At 36.1% G+C, this 14,651-nt stretch overlaps 2 protein-coding genes across 2 annotated transcripts; both read right to left on the bottom strand.

Moving 5' to 3' along the window:
- Positions 1-3,667: 3,667 nt before the first annotated feature.
- On the bottom strand, positions 3,668-4,272 carry LOC148954193 (peptidyl-tRNA hydrolase 2, mitochondrial). Its single transcript, XM_089086006.1, has one exon. It carries the CDS (start codon positions 4,270-4,272, stop codon positions 3,793-3,795), a length of 480 nt encoding a protein of 159 aa, XP_088942132.1. The 3' UTR covers positions 3,668-3,792.
- Positions 4,241-13,499, bottom strand: LOC148954192 (uncharacterized). The gene is made up of 2 exons (XM_089086007.1): positions 13,360-13,499; positions 4,241-4,379 (listed from the first exon to the last, which is right to left on the bottom strand). Exons 1-2 carry the CDS (start codon positions 13,435-13,437, stop codon positions 4,272-4,274), a joined length of 186 nt encoding a protein of 61 aa, XP_088942133.1. The 5' UTR covers positions 13,438-13,499; the 3' UTR covers positions 4,241-4,271.
- Positions 13,500-14,651: the final 1,152 nt, after the last annotated feature.

Below are 14,651 nucleotides of genomic sequence, written 5' to 3'. Positions count from 1 at the left end.
CTAACCTATGTTTCGGATGAAGCTAAGAATCTAAATATGAAAGTAAATTCCACTAACTCAAATACAATGACGATAAAGTTCTTGAAATCTCCTCCCATTTTTCAAGACCCTATCCCCCCAAAATGCAAGTGAAACATGTTAAACTTTTTGGTGTCACAATTTCTAATAATCTTAAGTGGGACAAGCATGTTTCAAATATTGTTAGACAAGCGAACGTTATCTACTTAATTTATAAAGTTTTATCTGCTTTATTCTGGAGCCACTTAATAATTCCTGATATGCGTCCTGAACCAAAATTAACTCCTCTGTCTCTTATTTTAGTTGATGGTGTTTGGTCACAATAACTATGCCCACTTTTTTTTATCTATTGCTACTTTTGTTTTGCCCATTCGTGATGCTTATTCGATATCTGTTCCTTTTTTAATCTAGTCGCTTGCGCGATACTTTCTTTAACCGTAAATTTTTCTTTTTGACATTTAATTGATATTTTAATTTCAATTGTTTTTATTTTTACAGTATTTGACTTGGAATACGCATTCAGCTATTTTTTATTTTATTTTAGCCTGTGATAGACGTTTGTCATAAATTTTACCTCCCCCCTCCTCTCTGTTTGGTAAATTTTCGACAGTCCATATTATTGACTAACGAATAAAGTAAACATACCACTTGGTGCCTTTTTGTATGCTCATTACGAATACAATAAACATTTTTGTCGGAAATGAATTTTACCCCCAGCCCTATATAAATCAATTCAGGGTTGCACATTAGGGGAAAGGCGTAAAGCTGATTTCTGATGCAAATGAGAGGTAAGTTTAAACTTTCAACCCCCCCCCCCCCCCCAATTTGCAAATATATACCTTGAATTGGTATATAGTGGTGAGGGTAAAATTCATTTCCGACAAAAATGTTTATTATATTCGTAATGAGCATAAAAAAAAGGCATCGAGTTGTATGTTTACTTTATTCGTAAGTCAATAATATGAACTGCCGAAAATTTACCCGTAAATTTTTTGCCATTAAACTAATAAAGTTCACTTCAGTTCTAGGACATAGATTTTTTCTTGTTATATTTTACTAATTTGTGGTAAATTTTTATTGGCCATGTTTATGCTTGATTGATATCTTTAACTTTTTTCTTGCTGCATTGGTTGTTTCTTTGTTTTTATTTTTTTTTTGCTGGACATACGAAGCGAATTCAGCTCTATTAGAGTTTGTTATAGCCTTCTGAAAACAAATATTATCTTATCTCACTTGAATATAGACCTTTAAAAAAGCTGATAACATCATATAAGCAATACTGTGTTACCTGCAAGGGCTGACATCAGGGGTGTCAATTCACAAAAATATTGGTAGGAGAGCAGGGCACAACATTGTTTTTCAAAATCTAAAGGGGCTATTTGATTGTTTTCGATTTTTATTAACAAAAGTACCAAGAAAGGTATTTTTCAATAAAAATAACAAAAAAGTATTTTCAAAACCTAGGGGCAAATTAAAAAAAAAGCATGGATTTTGGAAAACGGTAAATTACAGTCATATTTAGTGTTTCCCATTTCTCATTAATTACCACAAGGGGTTCTTCCAGGGCCTTAGATATCATTGTTTACCACTGCAAACCAAAGACACAAAGCACCAATATTACCAATACAATTAGATGGACAGAATAGTGTTTTCAGTTCATTTCAGAGGCTCTTTTGCCTTCACCCCCCTTCAGACATTCTTTTAAATTTTGAACATCACAGGAATTTAATGGTGACATGATTCCCAGAAATATTCTGTTTAAGTGGTTTGATTCCTTTGCTGATGCTGGTGGAGGGGTGTAACACATTGCATATAATCTTCATCATGCCGACGAAGACTATAAACTATTCTACCGCTTAAGAAATAAAGTAAGAAAACTAACACGTTATTTTGCATCTCAGTGAGAAACACAAGTCACCAAAAATATAAAAGAAAATCCCAAGTTCCAAGCGACAAGACCGACCTAACATCCCACCTCTAATAGATACTTTATCTGGAAAAACATTGGAAGACCCCACTGAAAAAGCCGATCTATTTAATTATCATTTTGCATCAGTTTTTACTCCACAATTGGAGGATAGAAGTAAAGTAGCACGAATAGAGGAGGAAAATATTGGCTTCTCAGTAATAAATTCGATGAAGAGTCCATCTGCCAAAAAATTAAAAGCTAAACACTCATAAATCTGAAGGCCCAGACAGCATACACCCTCGCATTCTTAAAGAACTTGCAGCACAAGCCACAAGACCCCTATATCTGATCTTTATGGCATCTATAGATACGGGAAAACTCCCTAGTATCTGGAAAAAGGCAATATTTACCCGTCCTCAAGAAAGATGAAAAACAAAACCAAATCAAATACAGGCGCATAAGTCTTACATACATCACTTGTAAAATCCTTGAGTCCATCATAGCAATTAGATTACTAGAATACCGTCTAACCGAAAAGTTAATCAACAAAATAAAGTTTGTATTCCTAAGACATAGGTCAGCTGAATCCCAGCTACTTCTAGTCACAAACACTGGAAACAAAACCTCGACAAAGGCACACAAGTCGACGCAATATACCTTGATCTTAGTAAAGCCTTCAATAAAGCTTCTCATTCAAAGCTCCTTCATAAGTTAAGAAACCTTGGGATTGCAGGCAAAGCTCTTGGCTGGATCACGAATTTTCTGGTAGGCAGAACAAAGAAAGTTAAAGCAGATTGTCGCATTAGGATAGTTGTTACATAAGTATCTAGCGATATTCCACAAGGCAGCGTCATAGGGCCCCTGCTCTTCAATCTTTTTGCAAATGACCTGCCTAACAATATTAACTCAGATATCGCACTCTATGCTGACAATACAAAGCTTTTTAGACCTATCAAATGCCCAAACGATATTCAAGGACTTTAGACCGACTTGAACAAGATAGCCGATTAGATGGAGGTCAACACATACAAAAGCTCCCACCTCTACCTAGGACCCCAGAATTTAAAGTCAACCATATCATATATATCATATAGCTTTAACACCAGTCCAATACCAAAAACATCTTTTGAGTGTGACCTTGGGGTAATAATAGACAGTGAGCTAAAACTTACCAACCACTACGAATCCATCGTGAGCAAAGCTTCGAAAGTAGTTGCACTTATTCATAGAAACTTCACCCTAAACAATCCTCAGCTTTTTTCAATTCTATTCAAGCCTCTTGTTCAGCCTATCATTGAATATGGTCACACGACTATAATACCTCACCTTCAAAAAGACATTGATGCACTTGAGAAGATTCAGCCAAGAGCAACAAAATCTGTATCAAAACTAAAAGGCTTCTCTTACTGTGAACGACTGGAAAACCTGTCACTTCCTTCCATCTCCTATAGACTCCTCTGAGGTGATCTTATTGAAAATTTCAAGCTATGTCACAAGTACTACAATAACATTGGACCAGAGGAAATATTCTTCTTCAACACAAACAATCTGTGAGGAAATAACTTTAAGCTAAAACAAAACACTTTCAATAAAGAAGTTGGAAGGTGAGCCTTCTTAAACCAAGTATTCAAGGAATGGAACAACCTGCCCCAAGAAGGGATTATGGCTAACTCTACCAAATCTTTCAAGAATAGTATTGACAGGTAATTTAGTGAAAGGAAATTTTTATAAAGGCAAAAGTTCTTTATTGCAGTATATTATTATTATGAATACCTAACAAAAGGGATGCTAAGAAATCTCTTTCATCTGTTCAAACAAAGCCAAAAAGTGTGTCCAAATATTCATTTCACGGAAGCAAAACAGTTCTAATAAAGTTTTAAATGGCCACATACAGCATCAATACTAGTAATAGAATTAGGTCCTATACCAAGGACAGTTAAAGAACCAGGGGCAATTTGAGTCCTTCCAGCATCTTTAATTAAAGCAGTCACTAATCCAGTACTCTTTGCTCTCTCATATAAAGTAAGAAGCTCTCCTTCAGAATCCACTTTTAAAGTAATCTTTGGCATCCCAAACAGCATCCATTCCACAATTACATCAGGATTACTTTTCTCAGCATTCCTATAACAATTAACAGCTGCATGAGCAACTTGAGCTGCCACCTTCCCCTTGCCCATTCCTAAATCAGATCTAACTAAGAAAACCATCTTAGCTTGCTGTTTCTTTGCTTTAAGAGTCTGTTTACATAGTTTCACTAGGAGGTGGCGATATTTGAAGAGATAAGCAGCAGTGAATCCTAAAATAAATCCAGTACCAAGAGTCATGAAGTTGGTATTGGAAGCCATTATTTACTGACACTTCCTGGTTTCTTTTGGCGTTCTTTTATGCACTTCTTAAATTCTTGTACTTGATCTTGACACTTCCTCCAATCCTTATGCTCAAACATACATTCCTGCAATAGAAAATATTTATCAATGTTTGATACACAAAAATTGTGAAAAAGAGATAAAGAAAGGAAAAAACATTCTAATAGCATAAAAGACAAACAAAAAACATGTTTTAGCAACAAAAAATCAAGAAAGTGAAAAATTAATTACATTATTAACCACTACAAAACTAGGCTACACTTGAAAGAGATCATTGTGGGATAAGTTACAGGTATCAAAGAGTTTTTCTTTCAGAATCTTATTGATTCTAATTCTTCTGACCAACTTTTATTATTTTTCAAAAAGATTTATACATATTTTGCAATGTAGTTTTTTTTATAGCTATTTTATTTGTTTTTAGCTATTTTAGCTATTGTCTGTTTTGTTATTTTATTTGGAAAAAAAAAATCCTCCCCCTCTACACTTTCATTTATTGAAAAAATGCTTATGGAGAGGCATGATAATGGCCATGCGACAAGATAAACAGAAGTGACCTACCTTAGTAGCTATGATGATATTGTTGCGTAGGTTAATAAGGGGTTCAACAATTTACTTTTTTGTATGGTTGGTGTAGTAATATCTGATATTGCTTTGCTTTAGTTTATTTGCTTGTTTTACTTTTGCTTGTGTGCTTTATTTATAGGTGCCTGGGCTTAATACAGAATGATCTCAAAAATATTACATGGTGTCAGAAGTGGGATCACCAATCAGCCTCACAAATTTAATCAGCCAGTAAGCAGGCACAGACGAGAAGACGGCCTTCACCACGGATGTCGAAAAACTCACCATCAACTGGAACGCCCCATGCACAGCGGATGAATGGGAGAGATTCAAGAAACATGTCAATCTAATCTTGATGGACCACTCTCAGGAAAGACAGAAAGGGCAATTGTGTGTACCTCCTAATCTGAGCAGATGACAAAGGACATGAAATCTTTGAAACATTTACATTCACAGAACAAGAAAAGAACAAAACTGAACCACACCTTAACAAATTCAGAGAATATGCTTCACCAAAGGCAAACAGCTTGTTTGCCTGATTCCTGTTCCACAAAAGAGAACAGTTAGAAAACGAGAGTGTCAAAAATTTCATAGCAGAGCAGAAGAGACTGGTAAAACCACTGTGCATATACTGACACTGACGAAATGGTGAGGGATTGTATAGTGATTGGCATTAGAGACACACGAATCAGAAAGCATCTGCTCATGGAAGGAGACCCTCTTACTTTACAAATCCCCAAGCAGAAGTGTCGTCTCTACAAAATCCAGACACAGTTGCAAACATTCAAAGGAAAGGAATTGGTGGTGAACAAAGGAACTGATGCTATTCAGAAAAGCAGACGCTACCAACCATCTAAATAAGATGATAGACACAAAGCTGAAAGAAAACCCAGGGAGTGTAACTTCTGTGGAGGAGCATACTTTCCAGCCCATGTGTGCCCAGCTAACGGAAAGACCTGCACCAAGTAGAAAAAACTCAACTACTTTGCTAGAGTGCTAAAGCGTGAAAGGCGTCAACATTCTGGCAGGTGCTAACAACAGCAGAGCTGATTCTGAACAGAAAGACGAGGTGTTTTTACATATGGTGGACCAGGCAAACAACAGAGATGAAGCGTTCACCACACTGAACCTAGACAACCAAACTCCAATTGGATTCACACTGGACACTGGGGCTCATGCAAATATACTTCCTGCTAAGTGTTTCAACACCATAAAGCCACCACCAAAAATCAAACCTACTACCCAAAAACTAGCAAGCTACAGTGGATCAAAAGTTCCAGTCAGAGGAACATGTCAGGTCACAGGCAGCTACCACTCCCAAGTAGCACCAAAGCTACAGTTCTATGTAGTCAAAACAGATTCTGTTCCTATTTAAGATTCAGATCAAGCATTGATCTGAATCTAGTCAAACTGATCTTGAATGTGGACAAACCCAAAGAGACGTATATCAACAGCACTATTGAACACTTCAAAGATGTATTTGAAGGCATACAAAAACTCGAGGGAGAATGCCCCTTCCACCTGAAAGAAGATGCCATCTCCCAAAGCTCATCCAGCATCCCTTAGAAATAAACTAAAACAAAGGCTCGTTTGAATGGAACAAGAAGGCATCATTGAAAAGGTTACCACACCCACAGAATGGTTATATTCAATGGTAGCAGTTGACAATAAGGATGGTCGCCTGAGAATCCCCATCAACCCTGTTGACCTGAACAAGGCAATCATGTGCCCATTCTACCCCATACCTACACTTGAAGATGCGACTATAAAACTACATGGAGCCAAGTCCTTTAGTAAGATGGACGCCCAATTGGGCTATTGGTCACTCATTCTAGGCACAGAAGCTTCCCTTATGACAGCCTTCAACACTATCCATGGCACATATTGCTTCAGAAGAATGCCATTTGAGGTAATATCAGCCAAGATGATTTCCAAAGGAAAATTGAAGAAGCATTCAAGGGCCTTGAAGGTTTTGTGGTGATTGTTGACAACCTGTTAATCTATGGAGCAACAATTAAAGAGCATGACAAGCATCTCCTTGCTGTCCTAGAAAGAGCAAGACTACATGGTGTCAGGTTTAACAAGGGAAAAATGTAAATTACATGTCTCAAGCATACCATACTTCAAACATATTATCAGCACTAGTGGATCACAACCTGACCACAAAAAGCCGAGAGCCATCAACAAAATACCCAGCCCAACCAACAATGAGAAGCTAGCTACTCCATTTAGCATGATAAAATATTTAGCAAAGTACATACTAAACCTCTCTCCAAAGAACAAGGAGCTTTGTGTCCAGCAAAAACAGAAGGAGTTCATCTGGGAAGAATAAAATGAAGAAGCCCTGAGGAAAAAAAAATCAACAGTGTCAAAACTTCTTTGACTTGTCATGTAGCTCCATTGATCTCACAGTTTATACTGCATCCCATGGGCTCAAAGCAGCTATTCATGATTTTGTTTAGGTGTAAGCACTTCCACCACTATCTATATGGCAGAAAGGTGAATGCCACAACCAAGCAAATGCCCCAAGAAAATATAGTCTCCAAGCCCCTACAGAAAGCGCTGACAAGAATTCAACAGATGCTGCTACAGATCAAACCTTAAGACCTGACACTCACCTACTGAGCCAGCAACAACATTCCAGTCACTAAAGCTCTCTTTAGGCTGCATTTGCCAGACACCAAAGAGATATTACATTGAGAGCTGGAAATTTATGTCCATCAGCTTTTGAGATTCCTACCTGTCAGTGACACAAAGCTAGCAGAAATAGCAAAAGAAACTTGCAAAGACCCCCAACTCAGCCCACTAAAAATACCATAAAGATTGGATGACCAAAAATCTGGAAGCTCTGAAGCAATGATCTCTTGCCCTAGTGGACAAGAGATCAGGTCAGGATTTACCTATGTGTAAATCCTGGGTAAAATTCTACTTTAGTTACTTTTGGGTATCTTGGAAAGGGGTAGGGTTAGGAAAATGAAACTTTCAGGGATGGGTCTGAATACTAAGGTATGTCCCGGGAAGGTACTTTGAAGTACCTACCTCCACTCCTCCCCCCTATATATAATGCAAATTATTGCACATTGCTAGTTGTTTTAGCTCACATTCATCCTACATTACTATCATAATTATAATTCACTTCAGCTTTTAACCTTGTTTATTAAAATATATTTTAAAATCTTGTTTCTGTTTAATACTGATCACTTTAAATAATTTACTATCTAGCTGATATTGCTTATGGAACTGTGTTTGTGATGTCACAACTTTGCTTATCATAGCCCCTTTAAGGGTGGCATGCAGGTGCCAGGGGGTAGAAGACAACTTGATAAACCATTTAAACATTATCAATTAGGGAAAAGATTTGACAAGAGATAGACAAGTAAAAAAAATCCGAATTGTTTTTAGAAGACAAATTATGTTATGAGATGTTTTTATCTTTATAGGCCCATGTGCTCATAAAGTTTCTGTTGAGTTTATTGAAACACTAGCATGGACTTCCTGTTGTTACGGACTCTCCTTAAAACGTTTAAAAGTGCAAAGATGCACCTTAGCCAGGGGGGAAGTTGTGCTTGGGGTGGATTTCTAAGGGGAGAATCTTCCTTTGGGAGGGAAATTTCTGATGAGTGAATATTTTGGGGGAAATGTTACACTGGGGGTATTGACAGAATTACAATACAAAATTCTTTTTAATTGTTTTACATTCTCTTTGCCAAATTTTTCAGATGGAGATGTTCTGGGGCTTTTTTCTGTGCATTTTGTTCTCTGGGAAATCATTTACACAGAAGGGGGCATTTCTGGAGTGACCAAGAAACCAATATATAGATTATAATCTTATTCCAATGAAAAAATGCTAAGGTGAATTTTTCAGGGTGAATTGTCAACAAGTAATTTTACATAAAGGGGGGATTCTCAGCAAGGAAAGAATTGACTGGAGGGAATTTGATGGAGGGAGGTGCACTTTAGGTTGGATGAAATTCCCACAGAGGAGTTCTTTGAAGGGGGGGGTATATTTCATAGAGGGTGAGCCAGATTTAGCAGCATTATTTGAAAAACAAATAGAAATTATGCCATATATGGAAGGTTGCCCCTCCTCAATACCTTATTCTTTATGCTAAAGTTTGACTGTTTACTAAAATTGAAACACAGGGGCTGTTTGATTAGAATAGGAAGCTTTTTTAAAAGTGCTAACAACTTTAGCGTAAAGAGCAAGGTATTGAGGAGGGGCGACCCTTCATGTCCGGAATAAATCTGCCAAAACTAATATGCCAATTGTATTTTAATTTTTCATGCACTGTGAGCCAAAATCAAACCAGCATTAGTTGAAAATCGTTCAGAAATTAAATAAAAACAAGTTTTATTAACTGAAAGTAAGGAGTGATGTTAAAACTTAAAACAAACAGTAATTATTCTGTATATGAAAGAGGCTGTCCACTCCTCAACCCCCAGCTCTTTCTACTAAAGTAACAAAAAAAGCAAGGCATAGAGGAGGCAACAGTCCCTTTCATATATGGAATAATTGCTGTTTGTTTTAAGTTTTAAGCTTGCTCTTTACTTTCAGTTAAAAAAAAATTGTTTTTATTACTTAATCTCATAAAGACAATACTTTTGTCAACATATGAAGAACCATGTATATTGCAATTATATCTGTCTATATCTTTTAGTAAACTATATCTGATAAATCACTAGGGGTGGCAACATGATTGGATGATTTTCGGGAATTTGGAGAACCAAATTTGTTTTGGGGTGGTTTATAGATTTTTGGGGAAATCCCCAAAAATTTGGGAATAGTGCAAGCCCTGCTTGATTTATAATCAGGAAAATCAAAATACTTAGCCACACGAGAAAAGAAAAGCTTTGACTTTGTGGTTGATGCAATAAAGAATTGCTGCAAAATTAATTCAAAGTCAACCAAACACTGCCACCTCTTCTGGTGCCGGCACGCTGACAACATTGTGACACTTCAGCAGCAGTCAACCAAGCCTCTTGTTGGCAGCATTCAGTTGATGAGCCGGCATGGTGCTGGGGTCTAGGTAAGACACAGAGCACTACAAATATAGGACTTTAGAGGAAAAATTATGTTATGGGAAGATGTTTTTGAAATCCCCCAAATTGTTTGTTAGTTTTTGGAAAGGCATGCCTGCCTAGAGTCTCAGGCATGTTGACCAAGAATTTAAAATTGACATAAGACCATTAGATTGCCTGTAATGAGAGGCAAACAAGGCATGCCTGCCTATGCTCTTAAGAAGGCTGACCAAGAATATAGAATTGATTCAGGACCATTAATTTGCTTGAAATAATAGGCAAACAATCATTTAAAGCCATCTTTATCTTTCAAATAGTCTATTTGTTGCCTAAGCTCAGCTCCACATTTTGAGAAAACATCTTCCCATAAAATAATTTGTCCTCTAAAGTCAATTCTGGTATTTGTAGCGCTTTATCTATCAGTGCTTTAGAATTATTTAAAAAGCTTCTAAAGTGGAATTTTAGAAATTTTTGAGTTTGGGGGAGGGGGATTTAAAAAACATCTTCCCATGACATAACTTGTCCTCTCAAGTCAATTCTGATGTTTGTAGTGCCCTATCAATTAGTGCTTTAGAGGTATTTAAAAAGCTTCTAAAGTAGAATTTTAGAAAATTTTGTGTTTGTGGCAAAGGGGGATTTCAAAAACATCTTCCCATAACATAATTTGTCCTCTAAAGTCAATTCTGATGTCTGTAGCGCTCCATCTATTAGTGCTTTAAAAATATTTAAAAAGGTTCTAAAGTAGAATTTTAGAAAATTTTGAATTTTGGGGTGAAGGGAGATTTCAAAAACATCTTCCCAAATGTCACCAGACACGCACGCTGCTGCCAGAACAGGCAGTGGGGTTTGGTTGACTTTGAATTAATTTTGTGGCAATTCTTTATTGCATCAACTGCAAAGTCAAAGATTTTCTTTTCTTATGTGGTTAAGTATTTCAATTTTCCTGATTAGAAATCAAGCAGGGCTTGCACTATTCCCAAGATTTTGGGGATTTCCCCAAAAATCTATGTGCCACACCAAAAAAAAATTTGGTTCCCCAAATCCCCAAAAATCATCCAATCATGTTGCCACCCCTAGTGATTTATCACTAGTGACTATCCCTGCCAAATATTACATTGTATACCATAATTCTTCACTTCTCTCTTGTACATTAATTTTTGTCTCTTGTGTTACTTTGCATATAAACCAGACAGATATAATTGCAATATACATGGTTCTTCATATTAAGTAATAATAAAGTATTGTCTTTATGAAATTAAGTAATAAAAACAATTTTTTTTTAAACTAAAAGTAAGGAGCAACATTAAAACTTAAAACAAACAGCAATTATTCCATATATGAAAGGGAGTGTCCCCTCCTCCGCGCCTTGCTCTTTATGTTACTTTAGTGTAAAGAGCTAAGGGTTGAGGAGGGGACAGCCCCTTTCATATACAGAATAATTATTGTTTGTTTTAAGTTTTAACATCACTCCTTACTTTCAGTTAATAAAACTTGTTTTTTATTTAATTTCTGAATGTTTTTCAACTAATGCTGGTTTGATTTTGGCTCACAGTGCATGAAAAATTAAAACACAATTGATGTATTAGTTTTGGCAGATTTATTCTGGATAAGAAGGGTTGCCCCTCCTCAATACCTTGCTCTTTATTCTAAAGCTGTTAGCACTTTTAAAAAAGCTTCTTATTCTAATTAAACAGCCCCTGTGTTTCAATTTTAGTAAACAATCAAACTTTAGCATAAAGAATAAGGTATTAAGGAGGGGCAACCCTTCATATATGACATAATTTCTGTTTGTTTTTCAAATAATGCTGCTAAATCTGGCTCACCCTCTATGTAATATATCCCTACCCCTCACAGAACTCCTCTGTGGAAATTTCATCCAACATAAAGTGCACCTCCCCCCATCAAATTCTCTCCAGACAATTCTTTCCTCACTGAGAATCCCCTCTCTCTGTAAAATTGCTTGTGGACAATTCACCCTGAAAAATTCTCCTTACCTTTTTTTCATTGGAATAAGATCTTAATCTATATATTGGTTTCTTGGTCACTCCAGATATGTCCTCTTCCATGGAAATTATTTCCTAGAAAACAAAATGCATGGAAAAAAAGCTCCCAGAACATCTCCACCTATTCACCCTGAAAAATTCTCCTTACCTTTTTTTCATTGGAATAAGATCTTAATCTATATATTGGTTTCTTGGTCACTCCAGAAATGTCCCCATCCATGGAAATTATTTCCCAGAAAACGAAATGCATGGAAAAAAGCCCCAAGAACATCTCCACCTAAAATTTTGGCAAAGAGAATGTAAAACAATTAAAAGAATTTCATACAGTTATTCTGTCAATACCCCCAGTATAGCATTTCCCCCAGAAATTTCCCTCCCAAAGGAAGATTCTCCCCTTAGAAATCCACCCTAAGCACAACTTCCCCTCCGGCTAAGGTGCATCTTTGCACTTTTAAACATTTTATGGAGAGTCCATAACTACAGGAAGTCTGTACTAGTGTTTCAATAAACTCAACAGAAACTTTATGAGCACATGGGCCTATAAAAATAAAAACATCTTCTCATAACATAATTTGTCCTCTAAAAATGATTCAGATTTTTTATACTGGTCTATCAATTGTCAAATCTTTTCCCTAATTAATAAAGTTTAAATGGCTTATCAAGTTGTCTTCTACCCCCTGGCACCTGTATGCTACCCTTGAAGGGGTTATGATAAGCAAAGTTGTGACATCACAAACACAGTTCCATAAGCGATGGCAGCTAGATAGTAAATAAGTTAAATTTTGTTTCTGATGTAAATGGGAGGTAAGTTTAAACTGTGCCCCCACCCCCTCCCCTAATGTAGAAATAGGCCTATATACCCTGAATTGGCATACATAGGAGGGGGCTAAAATTCATTTCCAATAAAAATAATTATTATATTTGTAATCAGCATAAAAAAAGGTATCAAATCGTGTATTCACTTTATTCCTAACTCAATAATATGATTTGGTATATATTTACCAGTGGAGGTAGATACTTCAAAGTACCTTCCTGGGATATACCTTAGCATGTAGACCCATCCCTGAAAGTTTCATTTTCCTGGCCCAACCCCTTTCCAAGATACCCAAAAGTAACTAAAGTAGAATTTTACCCTTAGCCTATATCTAATTAGTTTTTAACCAATTTTATACTTTAATTTATAGTATAAACTATAGCAAAAGTAATAAGTTACCTTTTGGGACCCCCTTAAGGGCTCAAAATGGAACTTAACCCAGAAGCAATTAGGCCTAGCAAATTTTGAAAGAGCATAAAAAAGGCATCAAATGACGTATTCACTTTCTTCCAAGCTAAAATTTGTGATTAAGTATAAATTTATCCATAACATTTTACCCTTCCCTTTAAAATTCCTCTCCCTCAATGTTTTGGTGAACTGACATCATGCTTGACTGCACAAAGCTTGGGCTATATAAGCTAGCCTGATTTAATTTATCTTAAAGATTACTTGAACTTTGTAATGCTGTTCAAGGCAACCTGACTTCTTTAATGCTTCCTCAACTTTATCAACCTCGTCGTTTTCCATCAACCTTATAATAAACTGCAGAAAATAGACTATTTTCCTTTAAAAAAAAAACTATTTTTTCGCCCCCTTTTCTGGATAGAAAACTGCATTGTATTTTATTTTTAGTTTCTATGCGGATAAGCCTGAATATCAGTGAGATGGCAGCACGAATATTTATCCTTTTCTACTGACAAATCATGTTGTAAAATCGTAATCTGGATTGTTCATTTGCTGTTCCACGATAATCCAGGTCATGAAAATTGTGTTCCACTGATAGTTGAGATTGTAAGTTCACAATCTAGATTTGAATTCAACAACAACGCTCGAAAAGGATTGTGGACCTGGATTGCTAACTTTTGCCCAGTCGTCAGTCGGGTTTATAAACTTTGTTGTTGTACAAATTGTGATTAAACAGTTTGGCTTTAAAAACTGGTTCTGTAAACTTTTTTTCGTTGATAGCTGCAACAGTTTTGGTGAAATCAAAAATCGCAGAAACAATAGTTTGCATTGAAAACACAATGGAAATCTTAAAATGTCACTCATATAATTTTACTGTTTGGAATTTCTTCCGCTTTGGAAGTTGTCCCTGATCGGTTTGGAGGTTCCTTTCGTAGCAAGATCTTCTTTTATTGATTACCTTTGAAGTTAGTCAATTACGAACAAATTTTTAGTAAGGTGGTTATAGTTACGCAATAATAAAATAAAAAGTAAGAACATTTAAATTGAGTAATCAATGGGATTTTTCATCATAAAAAGTAACAGTTTTTCCTTGCTCATATGGTTCTCAATTTGAATTGATCATCAATTTTCATCATCTAAGTTCACAATGAGATTTGTCTTAGTTATTCAATTGGACAAGCAAGTATTTATCAACAGGTTCTGTCACGACTATTGAAACAGTTCGCTGATTAAAAGATTCGAATCACAAATGAAAAGGAAACGGGTCGTTGATCAACAATCTTGATTCGATGTTTTTTGTTAGACGACAGAAAAACGCCTTAAGTCTAAAGTTCCTGAGAAATCCGTGAGTCTTTGATGTTATTTTTGTCTGAGCTTCCTAAAATCCTAGAGGCTCTGGAAGTCGTCAGTAAGTGGAATGAATATGCTACCATACCAAAGGCGAAGAATCTACTTACTGTATTACAATATACACAGTTTGTGGTATCACTTCAAAGTCTCTTAAACAATTTTTCTACTACATCACCTCTGCAGAAAAAGACTTCTGACCTATGTGC

Source organism: Artemia sp. Qi Xiang Cuo, chromosome 3, assembly GCF_049724085.1.
Source record: "Artemia sp. Qi Xiang Cuo chromosome 3, ASM4972408v1, whole genome shotgun sequence".
NCBI classification, from domain to species: Eukaryota; Metazoa; Arthropoda; class Branchiopoda; order Anostraca; family Artemiidae; genus Artemia; species Artemia sp. Qi Xiang Cuo.
The sequence above is the reverse complement of the archived record's forward strand: the minus strand, read 5'-3'. Positions and strand labels throughout refer to the sequence as shown.